The 23,451-nt window shown below is 39.9% G+C and overlaps 1 protein-coding gene across 1 annotated transcript; it reads right to left on the bottom strand.

Moving 5' to 3' along the window:
* Nucleotides 1-995: 995 nt before the first annotated feature.
* On the bottom strand, nt 996-23,310 carry LOC140358813 (uncharacterized). The gene is made up of 3 exons (XM_072443863.1): nt 23,148-23,310; nt 15,316-15,378; nt 996-1,750 (listed from the first exon to the last, which is right to left on the bottom strand). Exons 1-3 carry the CDS (start codon nt 23,164-23,166, stop codon nt 996-998), a joined length of 837 nt encoding a protein of 278 aa, XP_072299964.1. The 5' UTR covers nt 23,167-23,310.
* Between the last annotated feature and the right edge of the window lie 141 nt (nt 23,311-23,451).

The following is a 23,451-nucleotide window of genomic DNA, read 5'->3' as shown; positions in this document are numbered from 1 at the left end:
CAGCTTCAAACTGGGCGAGGAGTTTGATGAGTCCACCGCAGACGACAGGAAAGTTAAGTCCATAGTAAAAATGTATGGCGGTATGATGGCGCATGTACAGAAATAGGGGGCCAAATAGACCAGCCTGATGAGAACGCCCTCACACTAACACTCACAATCAAAGATATTGTTCGCATGAGCCTTTATGAAAAAGGCGTGAAAGAGTGAAGTCCAACACTGATAAAAACTACACAAAATACTCAACAATTGACCCTTGCTTTCCAATGACTTCAGCGACACTCGGCTCAGGCCAAGTCGAACCCTTGGAGCACGTCATACAGTTCAACCAATTCACCATTTGTTCAGTTACTGCTGCTGTAATTTCTCCATTTCCCTAAAACTGAAAACACTGAATAAATTCCAGTACTTTGTTGTTTTAGCTTGAATGCCATGTCTGCTTTTGTAAAGGAAATGTGTAAAGCATGGTACCTGTTCAGCCTGGAAAAATGTTCGATTGCGACAGAAAATACTAGAAAGTAATAGTAGAAAGTGTCCACATGTTTGGATAATGTTAAAATGCCCTTTTTATTATGAGAAATAAATGTTACTGAAAAACTTAAAAAAGGGAGAAAAAAAAAGGAGAAAATGTATTTTGTCTATATACAGTAGTCCAGATAACCATAACATTCATCAAAATACGACTGATAATTTTTTTTATAGCCAACGAGTCACGATTAGTCGATCGTTGCAGCCCTGATGCATGTCATAGGTGTCCTTGGTGAAGCCAATGTGATTTTCATAATCTGACCGTACTTTTTCAAATTTGGTTGATGTTGTAGTAAAACCTCCAACCACAACACGCTGAGAAAAGAATGCATACAATAATGAAATGTAAAGGACATACAACAACCTCAGTATTTTGGGACGTTCTAAATGATAACTTGAAAAAGTGAACCGAAAGCATTCAAGGTTTAAATAATATCAGGAGATCAAAGTACCCCGGAAACATATGGAGTTCACTTACTTTCAATGGGTCTGACAGGCGCCGGCTCGGAGACAGGCGAGTGCACTCTGTCCTGAGGGTCGAGCAGAGAGGGCAGTGGTGCTGTGGGGGCTGGAGGGTGGTGGTGGTGGTAGTTGTTGTTGTTGTTGTTCTCCAACACATCATCATTCTGTTTGAAGACAGGGGCCTCTGGCCTTTTGAAAGAGGTCTCGACTGGACTGACCACAGGGCTTTGGGACTCTGCTTTTCTCTGAAGGAGCTCAGGAATCCTTGAGGGGGCACCAGAAGACAGGTGAGAGTCCATCCTTCTGGGCGGTGCTGGGGGCTCAAGAGGTCGTGTTGAGTTTAGGTCACCCCGCTTGGACGAAGAGTTGGAAAGGGAACTGTCCACAGGGTTAATCCGACCACTCAGGTTCACCTCAGGCCGCTTAAGGCCAAACCGCGCTATGCCAGCGCTGGGCGAGTTGTCAATCTGTTTGGAGGACACTTCAATGGACATCTCTGTGCGTCGAGAAGAGGCTGTGTCCTGGTTACGACCGCCTGTGAACTCCATGCGCTTCATGCCTGTTTTTGGTGAGCGTAGATTAGCAGGCTCAGAAGGAGATGATCTGTTGGAGTAATCAGAGTTGCGAGACGCCGTGTCGTAGCTCCGCTGGCTGGATGTGGAGGAGGAAGAGGATGAGCGGACAGGGTTCGAAGCCCGACGAGTCAGGGAAGTGTTGTGCGAGGGGGAGTCGTTCTCCTCCACCTCAAATGATCGCTTTAATGCTGAAAAACACAAAACATACAAAAGTGGTTAGACAACACATAAAGTGATGAATAACTAATGCACGGAAGAGTAAACATATTGGATTATTTTACTCCCATTCGAATAAATTGGGGTAAAGGACGCATTGCAAAGATATATGCAACAGGAGTGACCACTTGTCCCTCTGGTATAACGTAGTGAATCCCCCAAATCCTGGATAAAACCCGAATGTTTCTTGGTTGGTTGTAAATATGATGCGTTATCTATTCCTAGTACTGACACTGTGGGATGAACACTGAACATCAGTTTTATGGAAGCGTTATCAAGAAGCCTAAATATATCATACCCATCCCATCTATGGATCTATAACTTATCATGGTCTTTGCCCGACTGTCCCACAGTTTGAGATGGTCACGTGACATGGTTAATTGACAAACCCATAAGACAAACAGAAAAAGAAGCATCAAAGCAGTATTATTTAGTGGACCATAGCTATATATACTAAAAAAAATGTAAACAAAAAAATGTAAATGTATTTCGTGAGAGACAGCACGATTATCAACACCGTCTTACCGGACTTCACACGCTTCACGTAAGTCGACAGCATGTTGTTTCAAACCACTTGATCGAATAGACACTTAAGCTAACGTTAAAAGCAGATTCTGCACGTAGTAAAAGACACAGAACTGCTATAACGGAAGATTAACATATAAAATCCCGTGGTAATTGGAAACAAATCAACCCAGAGCGCCGATTTTTGGTTTGGCGCACGTGTGGAAGAGCCGCGCAAACATCGCGAGAGTTGGACGCAAGTGAGTAAATGTTGTTTATTTCTATTACAGTATAGCAAAAAATATATATACATAGTCGTCGTAACTGACCAACGGAATGTTAAGGATGTATTTTGACACTAATATATTTTATCTTTCACACGTGGCTGAACTATTGACCGTCACGCGCTTGCCTTCATTGCACGTGATCATCATAAACGTGCTTTTATAGCGGTGGGTTTTTGTTTCATGCTATTCATTTGATGTTGTAGCTAGTTTTTCTCCTTTGCGTGAGTGTTTTCTCCACTGTAAAGTTTTAGCCCTAGCTGTGTTTTGTTTTTGAGGATTTGACAGTGTGAGAAAAGTCCACAAAGACACTACAACTGGTTATTCCCAGCCCAGGTTTAACTAATTTATACTATGGACATGATCTGGACACTGCACAATAGGATCCTCACACTGGTTTGTTGTTTTATAGTCACTGTTGTGAGTGTGCCTGTTCATAATATGTAAAAGAGATCATGCTCTGGTGCTTTAATTCCTTACAGCTTAAATGAAAAGCACCACGTGGACTCTGGACTAAACACAATAGTGCAGTAAAAGGTTTAAATGGTGCTCTTGAGAAGTCAAAACATTATTTCTACTGCAGAGATCACTAATCCCAGCCTGCCTGTTGTATTACTGACCCCTTGTGGTTGATGTCACGTTTGGCTTTACAGTACATCACAGTAGTATCCTATTCACAAATCAAATAATATTGTACTTATTCTGTCCTTAATCTTAATTTTTTTTTCAATGCTCTTTTTTAATGCATGGCCTTTCTTAAAATGGGTGAAATCATTTGCAACTTTCAGAGAATCCACCTTAAAACAGCCATTAGGCTAATATTATGATCTAACCAGACTAATTTGGATATACAAGGTTTTTTTTGCATGCTTAGTGTTGCATGCTTTAGTGTATTTCTGCAACAATTGGTTCAATCCATAAATAGGGGGTGTCTTATTGTAACTTAATTTGTCCTAAATCTGGTTACACAGTTATTTAAGGAGCAGCTTGTTTTATTGTCATATTAGTTTCTCTTTTACACTTCTAAAGCGGGGATAGTTCGCTGCATTGACAGTTAATCTAAGTTTTATCGAAGTAAAGGATAAAAATCTATGTTAACAACCTTTCCGAAACATTGTCACTGTCTCTGGATTGTTTAATTCAGTATCAGCCCTAAAGAAATAAAGCATAGTCTCTGCTGAACAGTTTTATGTATGTCCTCTTCATCTAGGTAAGCTGTGTGTTGTGAGCCTCAGATTGACCCTGGTGTTTCCCATCAGCCCACATGCTGCTGGCGTCATTTGGAGGAAACCAGTCCGAGCTGGTGAGATGTTATGTTATGATAATACTGATAACTTGTCATGTGAGGTATGATGTGTGGGTTTGAAATTCGAACTGACTGTCAGCTTGCGTCAGGAGCTTTTTTTTGTCTTCCGTTGAGACACTGGCCCTTTGTCATGAGACCAGTTGAAAAAAAGAACCAGAACATTTAAAACATTGATTTAAAACTCCAAATCTTACATCGAGTTTCACAAAATAAAGTGACTAAAATCAACATAGGTCCTAAAAAACAAGGCACAGCTAAGTGGCAGTGGGCCTGGGTAACATGGTTGTAATAACGGTTTACAAATAGAAGAAAGCTTGTAATTTCCATGACACATTTAGCACGATTACTAAGCAAACGGCATGTGAAATTCAGAGAGACTACAGCAACAACAACAAGTTCTGATGTGACCCTATTACGTCTAAAGAAACATCACAAATAAAAACAAATTGGTATCATATAGTCATGCAAACGATGCGATCAACTATGGCTGAACATTTTCGTATTGCCATTAAATGTGTGTTAGTTGCTGCCAATGCTGAGGAGACCAAGCCAAGTGCAGATCTGTAAAAAGTTAGCTCTCTGCTCTTAGATCCTTTCTTCAAATGCCTACCCCGACATTTGCACCCACCACAGAAATCTAGTCCTGTGGAATTTCCTCTCTCGACCAGTCAATGCCCTTAACATGCAGCTCAAAGGGATACACAGAGAGTCAAGGAGCAAAAGAGCGTTTTCAGACTGGTTTAAGGCTGCTGGAAGTGTGTGTTTGTGGCTCTTAGTGAACGGCTGACAGTCTGTGAGGCGAGTCATGGGGGTCACAACTGAGGTCCCTTGAGCATCAAACCATGCCTTGTGGCTCACTCATGACGTCGTAAGTGCCGGGGGATTTGACCATTTGCCTTAATACTTTCAGTTCATTCACTTACAGGATCATGACTGTCATCTACTGCATTGACAGGCTTAATTATATTGCATACAATCACACAGTTTATATCAAATTGTTTTTTTTAAATTAATATTATGTTTCATTTTTCTACATTTGGGCTGTTTCTTCTGTACCTAGACTTCAACTGTACCTATCCTAATGCTGTTGATAAAGTCTTGTGCTTGGTGGTAATTAATGGCCTTCTAGTAATAGAAGCCTAATTATGTTCAATAGAGTGGTGCAGAAAAGCGTGACCGCATGGCTTACACATGCTTCCGCTGTCTTTAACACGTTTTACTTTCTGCTCAGGTGGTTTAGGTAAGCCAGCAAGTAATCCTCGAGACAGGAAGAGAGAGGGCAAGCATTTTTTACCATTACATACCACAGGCAAAGTAGTGTTGACAGAAGAGCAGCTCTGGACATGTGCAGATGTGCAACTAATGGCTATGTGTTTGTTTGATAGACAGGCAGAAATGGAGGTGTGTGTGTGTGTGTGGGGGGGGGGGGGGGTTCCTGGCATGTCACAACGACAGAGCCACGCCCACAAAAGCCCTTGCATCCATAGGCCAGAGAAAGATAGAAGATGTGTGGATGGATGGGTTGCTGAGAGAGGAAAAAGGAGGTAGGAAAGGTTGGAAGGAAGGACGTGACGGCGTAATCAGTGGAAAGATGACAAGAAAAAAAAAAAAGGAAAAATTATGGGGAGAGTTTTGCCAGGTGTTCGGCTTGGTCAGTGACTGTCTTGTGATTGCTCAATACGCACACGCGCCATTATGCCTTTCTATGATGCAGTTAAATCAGTTCCACACTCCTCTCTGGATACGCCCTGGTTCGTCCATAACACTTAACCTCAAACAACGAGTTTCTCTTCCTTTTCCAAAACACCACGGCTCACTGCAGATGTCAAACGATCCTACTCCATATTGCGTTTTTTCTGTAAAAGCATGTGGAAGCTATCCATAGTGTCCTCATGACGGGGTTAAAGAGTAGAAGAAAAAACTAACTAGCTGGAGCAAAAGTGCAAAAAAGGAAATAGACTAACCTTCAAAGTCTGATATGATCCCTTCCAAGTGAGCGTTGACAGAAGAATCAGACATTTTAAGAGGCGTTATTGAGTATTATTGTGTTTAAAATGCTGGAGGGAGAGAGAGAGGGAGCAGCGGGAGTTCCCTTTCCCAAGCAAGGAAAAGTTTGCAGTCCCCGCTTTCAAACAAATCCCAAATTAGGAGTCTGTGCAGTCCAGAGGAGACGGGGGGAGAAGGGGGGTATAAGGAGGGAAAAAAACAAGACTTGGTAGACGCTCAGTGATCCGAGGCTCTCTTTTCCCCAATCTCTAGATCTCCAGTCTTCTCTTTAAGCGTATTTTTCTAGCCCTATCCTCCTCCTTCTGCACTTCCAGAGCTGGGAATGAGAATGCGTTGACAACCCTCCACCCCCTCCCCTCCACACTCGCTCGCTCACTTTATCTCTTGCTCTCTCTTCCCTCCCCCCTTTCCTCTTCCACATGCTCCTTTTCTGTCATTTTCTTCCCTACTTCTGCTGTGAGGGGTTTCCAGGCTGGCGATCAAACACACTTCCTTGAAAGCTTAAAATCACATGATTTTCACAAATTTGGAGACTAGGTATCAGTGCTTTCAAATACATAGATTAGGCTAATAGGTGCTCGTTATTATTCTTAATTCTTTTACCCATTTTTTGTTTTTATATTTCTGGTGTGTGGATTTGAAAGCCTGTTGTAGCTAGCCTGGTAAACCAACTTTTTGGGGGAGGATAGCATTTGACCCTTGTTGTCAAGATAACATAAATCTCTACATGTGAAAAAGTGGAGCCTCAACTTTGTTCCCAATTGCCTAGAGTTTTTAAGTGTGGACTTCCTCAGACATAACATTGAAAAAGAAGGAAAAGCATGAGAATCTGACATGTACTAATATGGTGATGCCAGTGGAGCGTCAAACCTACTTTAGTTGCACACTGGGGATAGACGTCAATAAATAAGTTGGCTAATGACTTAATGAGCCTGTGAATGAGCCTCTCTGTCTAGTGGCTAGGGGGGGTTAGGGGGCGTATGGGTGTTGGTCACACTTGTGAGAAAGTAAGAAGGCTGTGTGTGATCCTACACAGGGACTAGGCCTACATAGTAAAATAAGAGAGGCAATAAATGTAATAGTTTCTATTGCCACTTTTTATGCCATTTTTAAAACTACTCCTTTACCAACTCCTACAAGGATTTAGGAGTCTAAATGCTAGTCTAGTCATTATATTGTTTTTTTTTTGCAAAACAGCAAAGTTATACACAAATAAAACGTATACTTCTACAATTACTGAAAGACCAGCCAGAACCACTGCTAGAACTTCTACATATTGTGTTAATATTGATTCTACAGCTTTTAGAATGTTCACAGATCAAGATATTTCCCAATTTAGGAATGCAATCTCCTGTACAGAATATAGATTATGAAACAAAATCTACATCACTGGTGGTCCCTGCTCAGCTTTGTCCTGCAGGGGTCAGTGGAACTCTTGGAAGTTGTCCCTTGGATACAGTAATAAGAACTGTAAACAGATCAGATTTAGACATGAGGGGAATCCTGCCTGAGACACACCCTCGACCCACATGTGACATCCTGCTGGGGTGCAAGTGTGCCACATTCCTGCACTCTTTGGCACGAGTACACTGCTTTTAAATACAACATCCAAGCCGGAGATGGATGCACCAGTAGAAAGATGAGACTAGCATGCAACACATTTGGACAGCCATGATTACTTTTATAGCATTGTCCTGGCAAGTCTGAACAAGCCTTTAGGCTGAGCCACTCCAAAAACAATTCTCACAGAGTACACTGGTTTAGACCCCTTGCAGTTGGATAATAAATCATTTAGCTTATTTATTCATTTCAATGCATTTTACATACATTTTTTTTATGACTGACAACTGGGAACTGATGATAATCAGCTACACAATGTATTAGCAGTGAAATGCACACAATAGAATGTTTAAGTGTCCTCAAGACTCAAACATCTGTTGTCATCTGTCTTCATTCTCTAAATATTATCAGCTTTATTACACTTCAGGTCTATTTGCCAATTTGCTGGTTGCCATGTGAAACCAGTAATGGGTGAGTGGACAAAAGAAGATTCCCCATAGAGACATATGCCAGGCTTGTGTTGCTGTTGATAGAGCAATGTGAATGTCAGCACTCAGTGTCACACTCCGCTATAATGGTTAGTCTCCAACACTTTGTTATTAGGCCTGCAGACATGATCATTCAGAAGGACATTTAGGTTATGGTAGATCTCTGCTAGTCTTTTAACATATTACATCTTGCAATGCCAATTAATCAAACTGCATTACATGAATAATTATTGATAGCTTTTTATTATCTCACAGTCTTCTTGGGGAATATGCTTTGGTCAGACATATTACAAGCGTTGCAAATAGAGATAGTAAACAGGATGAATACATTTGAAAAACTGTGAGGTTTTGAATAGGGAATTGCAAATATTCCCATTCAGTCTATGGGGATTTAATTAAGTAAATTCTACTGATGTTGCTCCTAAAAGGGGAAATATGGTTAAGATGGTTGTAGTGAGAGATCTCTTTGAGTGAGATCATTTCAACTGTGTTAGTTTGAAATATCAACAGCATTTGCGACAGAGGAAGGCCCAACTTCCTGTTGAGTTCATCCTAAAAACAACACAGTCTTTGTTGCCAGCTCACCCCTAACTCAGGCAGCATGGGCCAAACAGGCCAACTGTGAGAGAATAGCTCTGAGTGAGAATATCGCTTCATCTATGACACTTTATTAATGCATGTGCTTTAAATGTTACTGCTGCATTGTTTATTATGTGACCATCATAATAAGCATAATAAACCAAGGGTACTTGGCACAGATAATTAAAACCATAAAATCACCTCCAATACAATGTCAGTCCAAGACCCTAAATATAAGATTTTTGTTCAGGTTTACACCGGTTTACACCAAAAAGATCAGTGCGAAATGTGTACATCTGTCTGTCTGTGTCTGTGTCTGTCTCTGTGTGTCTGTGTGTCTGTGTGTCTGTGTGTCTGTGTGTCTGTGTGTCTGTGTGTCTGTGTGTCTATGTGTCTGTGTGTCTGTGTGTGTGAGAGAGACCTATACATCAAAACCTATTTTTTGTTCCTTTTCTGACCTCTTGTGGCCAGACTTTTATCTTACACAATCCCTTAGATCCAATCCAAACCAGCATTTTTGGGCATTAATCGTAAAACAACTGCAACGATTCATCTTAGTTCAAAATATTTATTTGGCAACACATTAAATGACCCGTGCAGCATTGACCTAAATGTCTTTCTGTGTTAAATGTGTGTGCATGTAGCAGACAATTAGAAGAGCAGAGATGACACAGGCCCACAAACATGCACGCCCCCCTCGCCGGGCCCCACAGCCACACATGGTGCAGTAGATTCATCCAAAGTATATGCACAGCTGTAGTCACGGCAGCTGGCCTTAACCGAATGTTAAACAGCAACAGCAACAGCTTTAATCAAATACAGCACCTGTTAAAAACTATAGCCAACTCTTAGCCACAATGAGGGACGCCCATGCACTGTAGAACTAGTAAACATATTGACTTTCTGCCCGGTAACAACACATTGAAAAAAAACACACACTTTCTATTGGTCTCAGTCACCTTTACCACTGTTTAGCAAGCAACTTAGTAATGTTTTGACAGTAAACAAGCCAGCATTGAAAGCTACTTCATGGCAGAATACTGTCATAGGTTCGTGTAGTCATGGAAACCAACAACCAATTAAAAAACGCTTTTGTTCCAAGTTTGTTTTACACACACACACAGCAAGAAAACCAGCTTTCTGGCCACTCTTCACTCCCTTTTTGGCTCAAAAGTAGCTGTGTCTTTCTCAAATTGCTGTCTCCATCTAGTGGGAAAGATGCAATACTGCAAACACACACAGGAACTTGAAATTTGTATTAACTTTAATAGATTAACAGGTTTATGACTATGTTGATGTTATTTGGTCTTAAATGTTCAGAAAAGATAGGACAAATTGTTTGCTGTGTGATACAGTCATTCCTCACCAGCATCATCAGCTGACCAAACTGTGACTGGAATAAATAGGACGCATCATTCTCTTAACTCCCTTTTCAACAACACTGTGGCTAATCAGACAAAGGCTTTCCACACAGCCACGATTGCAGGAAACCACCACGGGCAAAGAGAGCTCGAGAAATGAGCAGCAGAAGAGGGAAAAACATGTCACAAGTTTTATGAAAGTCAATCTCATATATTTTCAAGTGACCCATTTCAAGTCCAAATCCATCAAATGTGATGATTAATGGGTTGGTAAGAGATAACTTTTTTTATTAGATGTGCGCTGTCCAACCTATGTAATTTTAATGTGTCCTAAAGTTTTACTACAAGCCTGTATTGAAGTCAGAGCTTGGTATATTACAAATGTGTTCAAAATGTTGCCTACAAGTCCTGGTCCATGTGATGATTTGAAATGTCAGTTCAATGTCCAAAAATCAAGAAAGCGATCTAGGTTAATAAGAGATTTGTCAAATAAAACTTACTGATACGTTTAACTTCAGTCACAAGTCCACTTCAAGTCACATCTCACGTCATTGATAAAAACTTTGCGCCGACTCGATACATACGCAAAGAATGTCATGCTAACTTCATTTGTCCCACGAGGAAGCACCTGGATTTTAGGGCCTTGTAAGCGGCTGTAAAATAGGAGGAGCTCAAGCCTTTATTGCCCACACGCACTTGACACTGACCTCACCTATACTTCCAGATCTCCAAATTGTGCTCGCCACGGTGCTACAATGCATGCTATTTTGCACACGGGCATGCTACTGATATGATGACTTTGCTATATCCAGTGTAAGATGACCGTTGATTGTGTGTCACTGTCACAATAGAACAAAATAAGTATTTGTTTTCTTGCGTTTGGTGCAAAAACAGTATGTCAGCACCGTATTTTCCACTCCCCAAATTGTATTTCAACGATTGCTACAAACCCACCGCACATACACCAAGCATAAACAGATTTCAAGTGCATTTGTTTTGAGTGTCAACAGGTAAACAAGACAAAAACAAGTTAAAAGAATGGGACTGGACTCCTGCAAACCCATAAAATGACATTGAATACAGCAAAACAGGTCCTGTGGGTTGCTCCACTTCACCCCGCTCTTCTCCCAAAACCCCAAAAGAAAGCGTGCAGTCAGCAAACAGGGTATAATGAGGGAATGAGGGAGTGGAAAATACCATTCAATAGAGAAAGAGAAAGCAGACAGGCTAATGCTAAACTATAGAAGACCCTATCGAAGTTGTGTGTTGGCTTACCTGAGAATCTGTCCTCCTCCATAATCACACCCTCCACAACCACATGCACTATCTGCTCCAACGTCCTCCTCTCTCTCTCTCTCACTCTCTCACTCTCACTATCTCTCCCTGCCTTTTTTTGGACTTCCCTTTCTTTCGCTCCCTCCACACTCCAGCGTTTGTCCCTCCCTTCCTCTCCTGCGTCCCACAAATGAATGGAAGAGTCACGACGTCTCTTCCTTCCATGTGCTGATCATATGTTGCGTTTGCGGCTCTCTTGGTTCTTTTCCTTGTTTCTCGGAGGGAAATGCTGAAGACTGGAGAGGCATTGTGTTGTCAAAATGGAAAGCCGTTAGTTAAGACATGTGACACCCACTGTGGACTAAAATAACCTGCTGGATGTGAGCAAGTTTAGCCTAACATGTTTTTTCTTGGAGCTGAGCAATGTAAAATCAAACTAGGTCAGAATTGCTGTCTGGACCTTGGTTCAGGGATCTGCTCTTGGTATTAGATGAGCTGGTATGAGGATATTTCAGTTATGGAAACAGGAAATAGACAATATTCATTCAGATCATTAGTGTTTTAGTGTGCAATATAATTTTACTGATGTGGATGAGAGTTTTTATTTTAAATTTAATGCAAAGTTGTGAGTTTTACAGTCTCACCTCATTAATAGCAGTAGAAAGTAGTAGTAGTGGTTGTACTAAAGAAAATAAATATCAATGTCTAGATTATCAATACTAAATGTAGTCACACACAAAAAAAAAATCACTTCTGGATTCAATTTGAATGGAAAAAATGACAAATTTACACAATTGGACTATTATTTTGGACTTAGCATGCTTTAGCCCCTCTGTTCTTTGGATGCCACCCCCTTATTTTCTCATTTTATTCTTATTTTATTATTTACTTTATCTCTGGTTTCTGGTTTGTTGTTTTATGTTTAAAAATAAATAGTAAAAAAACAAATCAATTTTGAGCAGATACTGAAAAAAAAGAAAGAAAAATATAAATTCATAAATACATTTTGTACCTTTCCTGGATAATTTAAAAGGGTGTAATTTGTGTTGAAAATTACACTATTTCCCATGGATTACGGTACACAATATTTTTTATTGAGCCTTTTCAAGAATCAAGTTTGAAATAAATGTATCATTTCAACACTAAATAGTTATTGGCAAGAACCATATATTTGGAGAGCAAAATTCGTGCTAAATATTACACATGCATATTTCTTTAGAGAAGTTTATGTTCGTATTTTTTATTACAGACCATTGAGGGTTTGAGCACAACACACCCAATAGAGATAAGCAGAATACTTAAGACGTACTTTCCAAACAGTACAAGAGTAGGAAACTCATTTGACCTTTTGGCATGTCATTCACTATTTGAAGCAGGTCAAGGGTCAAAGGGCAAGTGTCTGAGCCCTCGATAGAGACGTCAAACGTGCGTCTTGTGCAACTCCTGGGTCTGGCTGAATGTAGTGAGGTGTGCTGAGTTCATGTGTCACTAGTGCTATTAAAGCACTCAGACATCCAGACAAACTTAGCACGTCTGCATTCCTGAACTTTGACCCTAACTAGGATTTAAGGTGAGGAATAGTGATGTGGTCAAAATGTTTACTTGCAAATTATATAATCATTACAAAGCCTGCTTTAAATTAATGATCAATATAGAGTCAGCAACAATAAGGGGTTAAAACAAATGTCATAAACTTGTCATCACTGATCTTCTTTAAGCCTTTAGAATTGCCCAAACACTGTTCTCCACAAACACAAACTCATATTTTAACTACTCATTTTCTACCGCTTGTCCTCATTTGTTGTTGTAGGTGACTGGAGCCTAGCTCAGTGACTTGGGGCCTTAGGCGGGGTCCAGAGGCGAGTAATGTAGTTGAAAATTACAAACATTAGTTCATTATATCACAATCAAAATGAAATAGCAATTTAAGTTGGCACAGTTATCAAATAGCAAAGACTGCAATCGTTTTAGATAATAAAATGTCTTGTATTTTGAATAGAAATATATTTTGTTTAGTTTAGACCATACATATATGATTCTTGTGTTAGTTTAAAGTTAAGATTTTAGTCCTTCTGGAGTTGTTTACAATGCGCTCTGAACAGAATCCTACTGCAATACTACCGCTTCTCCCCTTTAGGGGTTGTGGTGACTGGATCCTATCCCAGTGACTTTGGGCCTTAGGCGGGGTACACCTTGAGCACGGGCCAGCTCGTCACACGGTACATTTTTTCAAAAATGTGCAGCCCTACGTCAAAACAATAATATTTAAGTAGAAAGACAAAGTAGTGTTCCAAGGAGTTAGTCAAGTAAGAGTATAAAAGTATTTGGGGAAGCTACTGTCAAGTGGAGAGTAATTCAAATTGTGACATCTAATTCAAAGCCTAATTTGAGCTAATTTAACATAAGGACAATACATGAAATAAATGATAAAATCTTATATTTTCAAATATAATTTAATACTCTCAAAAAAGCGTTTGTCACTTGTAGACTTGTTCATAGTGGGAAGAGTAACAAAAGATTTTAAAAGAGTATTGTTAAATTCTCAAGTAGGAGTATGATGAAACTACTCTGAAAACTTACTCAAATAAATGTACTTCAAGCTATCGTAATTGTAAAAGTACCTGAGTACTAACTACCTGACTACCAACAAACCAAATGACCAAAAATCCATAAGCATGACTTAAACCTGCTTGTATATACACTTAATAATACAATATTTGAGATGTATGAATTTTTCCAACGTGTTTTCCATTGAAATGTTGTTCATTCGTATCTAGCCGGATGTGCTGACTGCCGGAGGGAAATGATCACAGTAACAATAAGAACAGTGTTGGACAGACAGAGATGTTACAGTAACGCACCCTCCTTAACCGCACTGTTGGCTTGTAAATGTGCTCGGTTTGCAGATGTTTTGGAAGAGCACGGGATGCACCCATGCCCTGTGGTTACTGCGTCACTGTCATGGAGGTCCGCTGTCAAGACCGGCCTGATTCTCTGCCTTGAGCACTTCCCCACACAATCAACACGTCTGCTCCTCCTCCTACACTGACTGTGCACGTGTTTGTGTAGGTGAGTACTGGGATCACACCTGTCGTCTCATTCATACAGCACTTATGACATGACAGCATCCGAGATAAAGTAAATGTTTAGTAATCAAAAGAAGGCATAACTCCCTCCAGCTACTGTAGGTAAGTGGATTACAGTTACTATTATGTGTTCTTATGGTGGGTATGATGTCAGAGAGATGAATAAAAACATTTAAAGACACAAGAAAGAAAAAAATATACCATAAAACCTCATTCATAATTGACTTGATTGTGTAATAATTGCAATTTATCACAAATTAAGAGGAAATGATTGTGTACTGCTTGTAGCAAAAAAGGTAGCTTTGTAACTTAAACTGGGCCAACATAATCATTGATGTAACAAATGCTCACATGAACATTTCTGTATAATATAGGCTACTGTTATCTATTACCACACTAATTATAATTAAATAACCGTAATGAAAAACTTACCGGGCCTTCTGCCTTAGACAGTGAGCCAGCCAAATGTTGCATGCAAATTATATAATATTGCGGTTTGTGCAAAAATATTTTAAAGGGGACATATTGTGTAAATATATATGTATTTTTCATGGGTGCAGAGCGGTTATTGCTCTCGCTTCCCAATAAGGAGATCGTCTGTGTCTCTTTTTTAACCCTGCGACGAGTTGGCCCCTGTCCAGTGTGTACCCCGCCTAAGGCCCAAAGTCACTGGGATAGGCTCCTGTCACCCGCGACCCCGAATGGTAGAAAATGAATGAATGAATATTGTGTAAAATTACCACAGTATAATGATTCTTCCTCATCTTTAGCTTTGTCAAAGTTAAATTTTAAATGATTCATGAATATGTTTAAGTCATTCTGTATTGGAGGCCCCTGCTCTATACTTACTAGTTATTAGTAAAAACATTCAGGGTCAGACATTTAGGGTTCAAAGATGTAAAAAACATTTGTTTTCAACAGTAAAAAAATAATAGAAAATCTGCCACTTGCTGCATGCCTGGTCTTTCCTTTCCCCTCTCATCCCCATTTCACAGTGTCCTGTCTTAAAAAGCCTACCTTTAACATTATTAATGAAAAACATGAAAACATACTCAAGACTAGGATCTGTGTTGTGGGATGTACTTACTGGGACTAGTGACGTTAGACGTGTCCTTTTCAGTTCTTCTCACCCGAGCGCTCGAGGACCGGACTGTAATGACAAACAAGAATCAAAAGAGTAAAGTTAGCATCACAATGTGAATGTGCTCACACAAAGCGATGACATCTACCATCAGTATTGGTTCGGATTCAGACAAACAATGGAAGAATTGTTGAAATGATAAGAAAGGGCATCGCATCTGTTTTTGGGTTTGTGCATTTAAACTATGTGGCGTTACGAGGCCACAACAAGACGGTCTGATCTGATTCCTGTGTAGATTATACACATGCTATGAACAAAAAATACTTTATTAAATCGCTGAGATGATGTAGTTTTTTTTTTTTTAATAATCATAAAATAAAAAACACTTATTTTAAACTTTCTGATCCCATTTTGTGAACAATACATCTACTTATTTATTTTTTTGAGGAAATGGTTGTGGAATTAATTCAGCAAGATTAATATACATTCAGTACATTTCCATTCTTGAAATACTCCAGTCTACTGGAGGAAACAACCGCATATTAAGCAATACTACTTATTTCTGTGATTCAGGTCTTCATGGAAAATCGGCCAAGCAAACAGAAGCCAGTTGAGTCATCCACGATTAGAAGCCAAAAAACATGTCAGTGCTTATTTAGTCACCTCACTGCAAGGACAACATGACACACGTTTTACAGTACAGAGTTGTGCATTTGAAGGACTAAACTTCTTCAACTGAATGAAACAGACAATTTAGAGGTCAAGAAAATGTATTGCTTTATAATAATAATTTAAAAAAACTGTTGTTTCAAATTGTAGAAGCAGTAAGAGTTAGTTGTAACAATAGGACAAAGAGTAAAATTAAAAGTAGCAGCAATAACAGTAGTAGTACCGTAGTTCTGGTGGTGGTATTGTTGTACACTCTACTTAAATCTACTTAAACTTGTCATACTTTTCCTTGTACACAGCATTGTTTCTACTTGAGTAAAGACTTTTCAATAGTTGTTATAACTCACTATGACAGTAACTTGTTGGAGTGACACTTACAAACCACACAGCACGTCAGAGGTTTTCTTTACCTGCTCGGTCTTGTTTGGTCCCAAAACACACCTATCGCTGCTTGAACAGGTTTTGAAACCCTTCTCCCAGAACTATGATCCCATTTCCCTCCGAGCGCTCTTTGTAATCCTCAGGTCATATTTGCCTTATGACAGCCTTGTGTACCAGCCTGGGTCACAGCACCATCAGAGAAAAGAATGAACGCAGTGTCTACAAAAGTGGTGACTGGGGGAAATGCATGGCTGCGTGTGTGTGAGCTAAAGGCCTTGACTGATTGAAGCCATTTGCAGCTTTGCTAGGTTTTTTCCTCTGTTTGTGTAGCTGTGTTTATTACATTATGTGGAAGTATTTGCAAAGTCTTGTGTGGTCTTGACAACAGCTTGACCTATCAACCTCATTAATTCATTTTGATTAAGAATCTTAGTGATGTCGTGTGTCTTTTCACCTCAAGAGAGAGTCACGAGCTGACGAGCTGTTGTCTAGTTGAAATCATTTATATTTTGCTGTTTTATAAATTATGAGAGAAAAGCTTTTAAAGATAATGTTGCAGAAGATGTGCAAGAGAGAATTTGCACCACTAGATGGAGACGATGGACCAACTTTCCTTGCAACTATGGGCTTGAGGTGGAGAATCCCTGGTCAGTGGACACATCTAGATTCACTGTAAATGTGATTGTGATATTTACATTTTCAGATATTGCTGTGATGAATATGCCCACATTGTGTTGAAGTACATTTAAGCCGGTGTTACCACTGGCATGAAGAGGGCCCATTACGTCCCACAAAGAAAGCCCCAAATGGTCTGTGTAGGTCAAGTGCAACGCTACGCCTGGACCAACACGTCAACTCATTACTTATTGGTCTCAGATGAGTGGGGAGGGTAAACATGGGGAGGGGGCTAAAGCACTTTAGCACACTTAACACAAGAGTGTGCACACAAGTGGTGATTTGGAGAGCGTACGCGATGATGCATGCGCCCGTCACCTGCTTCAAAACACCACTACCTGACGACTGTGTTTGCAGAAGGAGGAGGAAGTGCAGGATGTTTGGTTTCCCTCCGTCTTTCCCCTCGTTTCCCCACACGATTTATACGACTTATGACTTCTAAATATGGCGCTTCGTGATATGCTCGTCTTTGTATTAAAATGATGTATTGTTATTGATTGTTTTAAAGCGACACACTGAAACAGTTTGATCCACCAATTGTCATGGAGTCATTATTTTCAGTTATAACTTAAAGCTATTCAATAATTGGTAATATACAGCATTTTAACTTCCAGTATTAGATATTTTTCAACAGAATGATGCTTGATTTAGTAGTTTAGTTGATCATTATTTTGCTGCAGAGTAACAAAAATCATTCTTATTATATTTTTTATTATTGCACTTTGCCCCCACAATCCCAGATGGTAAACTATATCTAATGCGAGGTAAAGTCACCTGGAAATCATCAAACCACTTCTACTCAGTAAAATGCTTATGCTTTAGCCACATTGATACATATAAAAACCCAGATAAAACCCGGGACGTGATTAGCGTAAACATCACCATGAGTCTCTTCCTGGAGTCACCCATCTGGTTCCTCTGTGTTTATGGCCCTCATTAGACATGCATTTCACAACATTGCCCATGAAAGAGTTGTGGACAGATGGATGGGCGGAGAGACAAGAAGATGAGCGAGAGAAGAAAAAAAAACTGGAGTCATTTTTCAAGCTTGTTTTTACAACCTTGATAAGGCTTTTGACTTGCCTTGGTTCTTAATGGACAGAAACTCAGAGGGGCAGGAGAGTGCAGACGCTGCTGTGACCCTGAACTTCACTCCTCCTTCAGGAATAACACTGCTGGAGCCAGAGGAACCAGAAGGCGACAGTGTTTTCTACCTCTCCTACCACAAATTACTGATAATGTACTCAACCAGACACAGAAACAACTGCACACACCCTCACAATGGAAGCCAAATAAAACAATCTAACTGTACTGTCTTTGCAGGAACATTACTGCATGTAGTTTTATAAAGTAAATGACAAGTACTACTTAGACACGACAAAAGACGCAAGATCAAGAATGAGACAAGATGAGATTTTTATGTTACAAATGCATAGTGCGGTTCAGTTCATGATTTTGACCTCACCATTTTTATTAGATTTTGTTAATATTTTTGCTCTGCCAGTGTTGACCCTTTTTTCCAAAATCTAGGAATGAATATCACAATATAATGTAACATACTTGCACAATCTTTATCTTGCGAGATCTACTACACACTACTACAATAACAACTTTTTGTGACAAATAATGGATAATCTATTTGCTCAGAAAATAGCTCAGAGTATCATCTTGAATTGAAATGGTTTAGCATGAAGAGACTTGACTCAGCTGAGTAAATGAAGATTATAATGTTACTTGAAATTACATGTTTGTTTGGATGAAATCATTTTGTAAAGCTATTAACTGTCACTTAAGAAAACAAAATGAAACTAAGTGGATTGGGCTGGTATTGATGCATCGGCTAATGCGCATTAATGATAAGCACGCTCTAAGATTTTATAGATCCAGCCCATCCCCGTAGTAAATTATGAGGTGCTTCCCAGAGTTATCCTCATACACCTGACATTATCTCAGTCATTTGGAGTGCAAAATCTCCTCTCCAATAGGATTTCTGAATACATGACTAGCTAACACTTGAAATAATTGCTACTTGCAGCAAGAGGCTTCTATCATGTCAGGACAAAGACACAATTGCAAGAAGTTAATTAAATCTCGTGACAAAGATTAAATCTAAGCATTTCATATTTTTCTATCAAATGTATGATTCCGTAGTGAAGATAATGCCACTAAACCTGATTTCACTTTGATAAATGCGCTCTCACAAGAACTGCACTTGAGTGACAAGTCATATCCTAGAGGTTATTTACAGACACTTTAGCTTTTTAACTGATCCAACTGACTCCAAGTTGTTGGGAGCCCTGTTATTAGTTTTACAAAAGATAACTCAGTGGTTTATGAGTACAATGCTTTTAAGGAGATATTTGGAAGCGGACAGTGATTACACGTTTGATAAATTGTACTGTACAGACAGAACAGAAGTTATATGGCTCTTCTTCATCTAAAGTTAATCTATAAAAGGTCTCGCACAATAAATATCTGATAACCTTAAATCAGAAGAAGTTACTTAAGCTCTTTACACTTGTACAAAACCAATTTCGGCTTTGTTGTTCCTGAATCCTAAACCATGAGCTGCAGCTAATATTGTTAGTGTTTTTAGTGATACATTGTGCTCCAAACAGAACATAAATGTGAGCATAAGTGTGAAAAGGCAACCTTTCTTCCCCCCTCGAATTCAGTCCAAGTATAGCTCAAATAATTGGTCCAGAATTGTTTACCATTTTAAGCCGACAAAATATGAGTGTCTATTTTAAACGGGATTACGTGTTGCTTCAGTTCCATGATCGTGTAGGTTTTAATTTGAGCTTGTCCAGAAGCTGTATTTTTCTCTAGTATCTTGTTTTATCTGCATTAAGTACTTTCTATGGCTGACCAGGCGCAACTAAAAGACTTCTATCATAAAATCTTTTTGAAGTTCTTTTTCCTGTTTGCATTAGTGTGTGCCCGTGCATGTAGACCGTCTCACTAATATCTGTGTTTCACATCAGAACCTCTCACAGTCTGCCATTATCTTTTTACAGGCTCTCCACTGGCCCCGGGCTCACGGTGGAGAACGCACTTGTATCATTTGACAACTCCAGCAGCAGAACCAGACACTGCGCTCGGCTAGCATCGCTGCACTGCATACTTGGCTGCAGATAAACACACGGAGTGGAGTGGACACTTCAGAGCAGGCTCCACGCGGACGAGGCGGGACGTCCCATCATCGGTACACTGCAGGTCTTGTGCACTAAGGGGATTTCCACAGAGAGACAGGACAGTGAGTGATGCCGTGTCAACAGAAAAGTCTATTGTTCTGTATGTTGTGGCCATGTTACAGAGGTAATTGGGTTCAATATCACAGACAACCACAGCTTTAGGATTTATAACCTGTCAGTAGAAATAAGCTCCTCACATTACACGGAAACACTATGGGTTTTAGAGCTAGTAGTAGTTGACAAATGGCTTTATAAAAGGCTTTAGGCTGGTGCATACCAAAATATGACTGTAGTACCCACTAGAGTAAGCTAATAAGTAAGTAAGTAAGTAAGTATTTCTTGTGTCAGTCCCAAACTCATGTAAATGGAGGCAAATTCCATGCCAGATTTGCAATAGAAATAAATCAAATAATGGTTTCTCCTTTGCGAGTGCTAAATAAATCAAACTAAACAAATACCTTATATCATTCACTTACAATGCCGTCATTACATGCAACATTTAATCATCCACTAAATAATAATGATAGTATTATTATTAATAATCAAACCAATGCAGTACTGTTGAATCTCAGACCTTTCTTTTGTGGAGGTAAATGATGCACACATCTTCTTTCCCAATCTAAGTGCTGAAGTAATGTAGTGACATGCATGTCCATGTGTTCTAATAGCTTATTAGTATATTATTCACAGACTTCTAAGAGTACAAATTGCTGGTTAGGCCATCCTCGGTATGCTTTTCTGAGATGACAGGGCAAATATGTCTCAACGCCGTTTACGGCTCGACTTTTAAGTTACCATATAACAATAGCTTTAGGCACTGAATCAAAGCCTCACTGACTCTCCCGTATAAACAGACTAAAAGCTGTAAGTGCAAGGCATTTGTCATCCAGGTACAAGTCCTGGAAATAGGTGTGTTTTGACATAAAGGTTGCATACCAGGAGTGGAAAATAATGTTTCTATTGACTTTGAGTGTATTTGTATGTGCGTGTGTGGCAGTGCAGGCTGTTACTCATACAGGTTATTCATTGATCCGGGTGACTTAGAGGGAGTGGTGTGCACGCCTGGGATGGGCTCGGGTTCAGGACGGACAGAGTGAGTGAATACACTTACAGACCACCAGCAGCTCAGAGCAGCACACTAAACACACGTGTTTGAGGACAAAACACACACAAGCTGACCCACAACTCTCAAAGTCACTCCTCCAAATCTCTCCCCATCTTTCAAGAGTGGGGTTTGTCCAACACACAAATTGGAATTGAAGCAACAGCAAAATGTTAAGTGAAAGTAATGTCAATGAAGGGGTGAAAAAGTCACTTACTTAAACACAATTCAAATTCCAGTTTATTTATAGGTTCTAAAAGCAAATAAAAAAAACATACATAGTAATGGTAGCATTTGCAGTAATGATTATAGTGAAAAGAAACTGTTTTTTTTTATTAAATTTCGACTACCGGTAGTACATTTCCAACACATGCATTTGGAGTATTTTTCCACACCTTCTAGTGGCTTTGTACAGAGGTGCTGAAGGACCGGGTTAAGTAAAGAAATGTGACTGTGACTGTGACTATTGTAAAAAAGCTATGACAAAAATCTCCAAACATAGCATATTAGAGCATGATAAAGAATGTGACAGCTCGGCACATGTCGCGCAAACACACACACACACACACATTCACACACAGGGAGGTTGAGGAGGCGAGGCGGCATGACCCAACATGCACTTGGCTCCGAAGGAAAGCCGTCGGACGCACCAGCGCACAAAGACTCTGGAAAGACAAACCAAAGAAAGCAGGCATTCCACGGGGACAGGCCTGCAGTGCTCTCTGAGCTGTGGCGAGAGACACTGAGGAGCACCAGTGAGAGGAGGGAGATGGGGATGGTCCATGAGTAATGATCATAATGGTCTGCCAGTGGGTGAAACTACTACAGTTCAAGTAGACACTGTAGGTGGTAGTGGGGTGGGTGATATTAATACAGATGAATACGATTGTGTTTTTTCTTTTTGGAGTATGCCAAAAACTGTAGCCAGACAACATTGTGTCAATCCAACAGAGATGTGTTAAAACATGTCTTTAAAAGTATTAGTTGAGGTTTAATTGTCGTTCAAATGTGAAATCTCTCTCTCGCAAAAGTGCAGAAATAGCACCTCATATATAATACCGTTAAGTAAAGCGTAATATACATATATGTATATATATATATATATATATATATATATATATATATATATATATATAACTCTATACCATCTTCAAAACAACAATCAACGATGTAAACATTATTTACATTTCGATCTATTTTCCAACGCGATGGATCTATAAAGGTTGTCTAAGTAAGTCTGATAATAGATGTTCAGCTACAAAGTCACGGTGGTGGATAATCTGATTTGTCTGATTGAGGTGATATTGGGGATGACTCAACTTAAAGTTATGATTAAGGACTAAATACGTAATAACCCATGTCTTCTGTCAGTCACTCTGTCATGTCATGAACTTGAACTTCTCCAGATGAACTTAATTTGCTGACCATTATACTAATTGCACTTGAGACCAAATCCGTGCTGGATGAACCAACGTGCTTCCAGTGGCGATCGAGATACATAAATGAAGTCATCCCTCCCAGTCACAAAAGGGAGTGACCGACCGTCAACAGAGATTAACGTGCTCTGATTGAAAAACCATTCATCACCATCAATCACGATCGGCAACACTGAGTTCTGATCGGGCGCGCATTAGAAACAAGCGGCTGTTTCTTTGTGCACGGACAATAAACAGTTTGCATCGTTCAAATCTGTCATCATTAAGTCATGATCACATAACTTAAGCTTGAGCCTTTAAGTAGGGAATAGAAAAAAAAAGAAGCAGCAAGGTATAGAGAGTTGACCACATGCTAAAAGTTGCTCATAGCTAAGAACTCACCTGCATACGACTTCTTCATGGTGACTGATCTTGCCTTTGCCCTGTAGATAGCTCAAATCTTCCCTTCTCTCAAGTTTGCATCCCTGAATAGCCGCCTCCTTTAGATGGTTTTCCTCTCCTCTTTTGCACAAGCTGTCCAGGTACGACTCACTGCGTGCTCCCGCTGCGAGACACTTTTTGGAAGAGCGTGTCTTGACAATGGATACAATCACACCTGCCTCCTGACGCTCCCGACGCTCCTTACGCACGCCCAGTCCAGCAGCGGGAGTGGTTTCATGCAGCTTTTCCACACGTGAACTTCAGC

Source organism: Eucyclogobius newberryi, unplaced genomic scaffold (assembly GCF_026437365.1).
Source record: "Eucyclogobius newberryi isolate DKJ021-1_F unplaced genomic scaffold, fEucNew1.0.hap1 SCAF_13, whole genome shotgun sequence".
Taxonomy (NCBI): Eukaryota; Metazoa; Chordata; class Actinopteri; order Gobiiformes; family Gobiidae; genus Eucyclogobius; species Eucyclogobius newberryi.
Note: the sequence above shows the minus strand (reverse complement) of the source record. Positions and strands in the feature narration are given on the sequence as shown.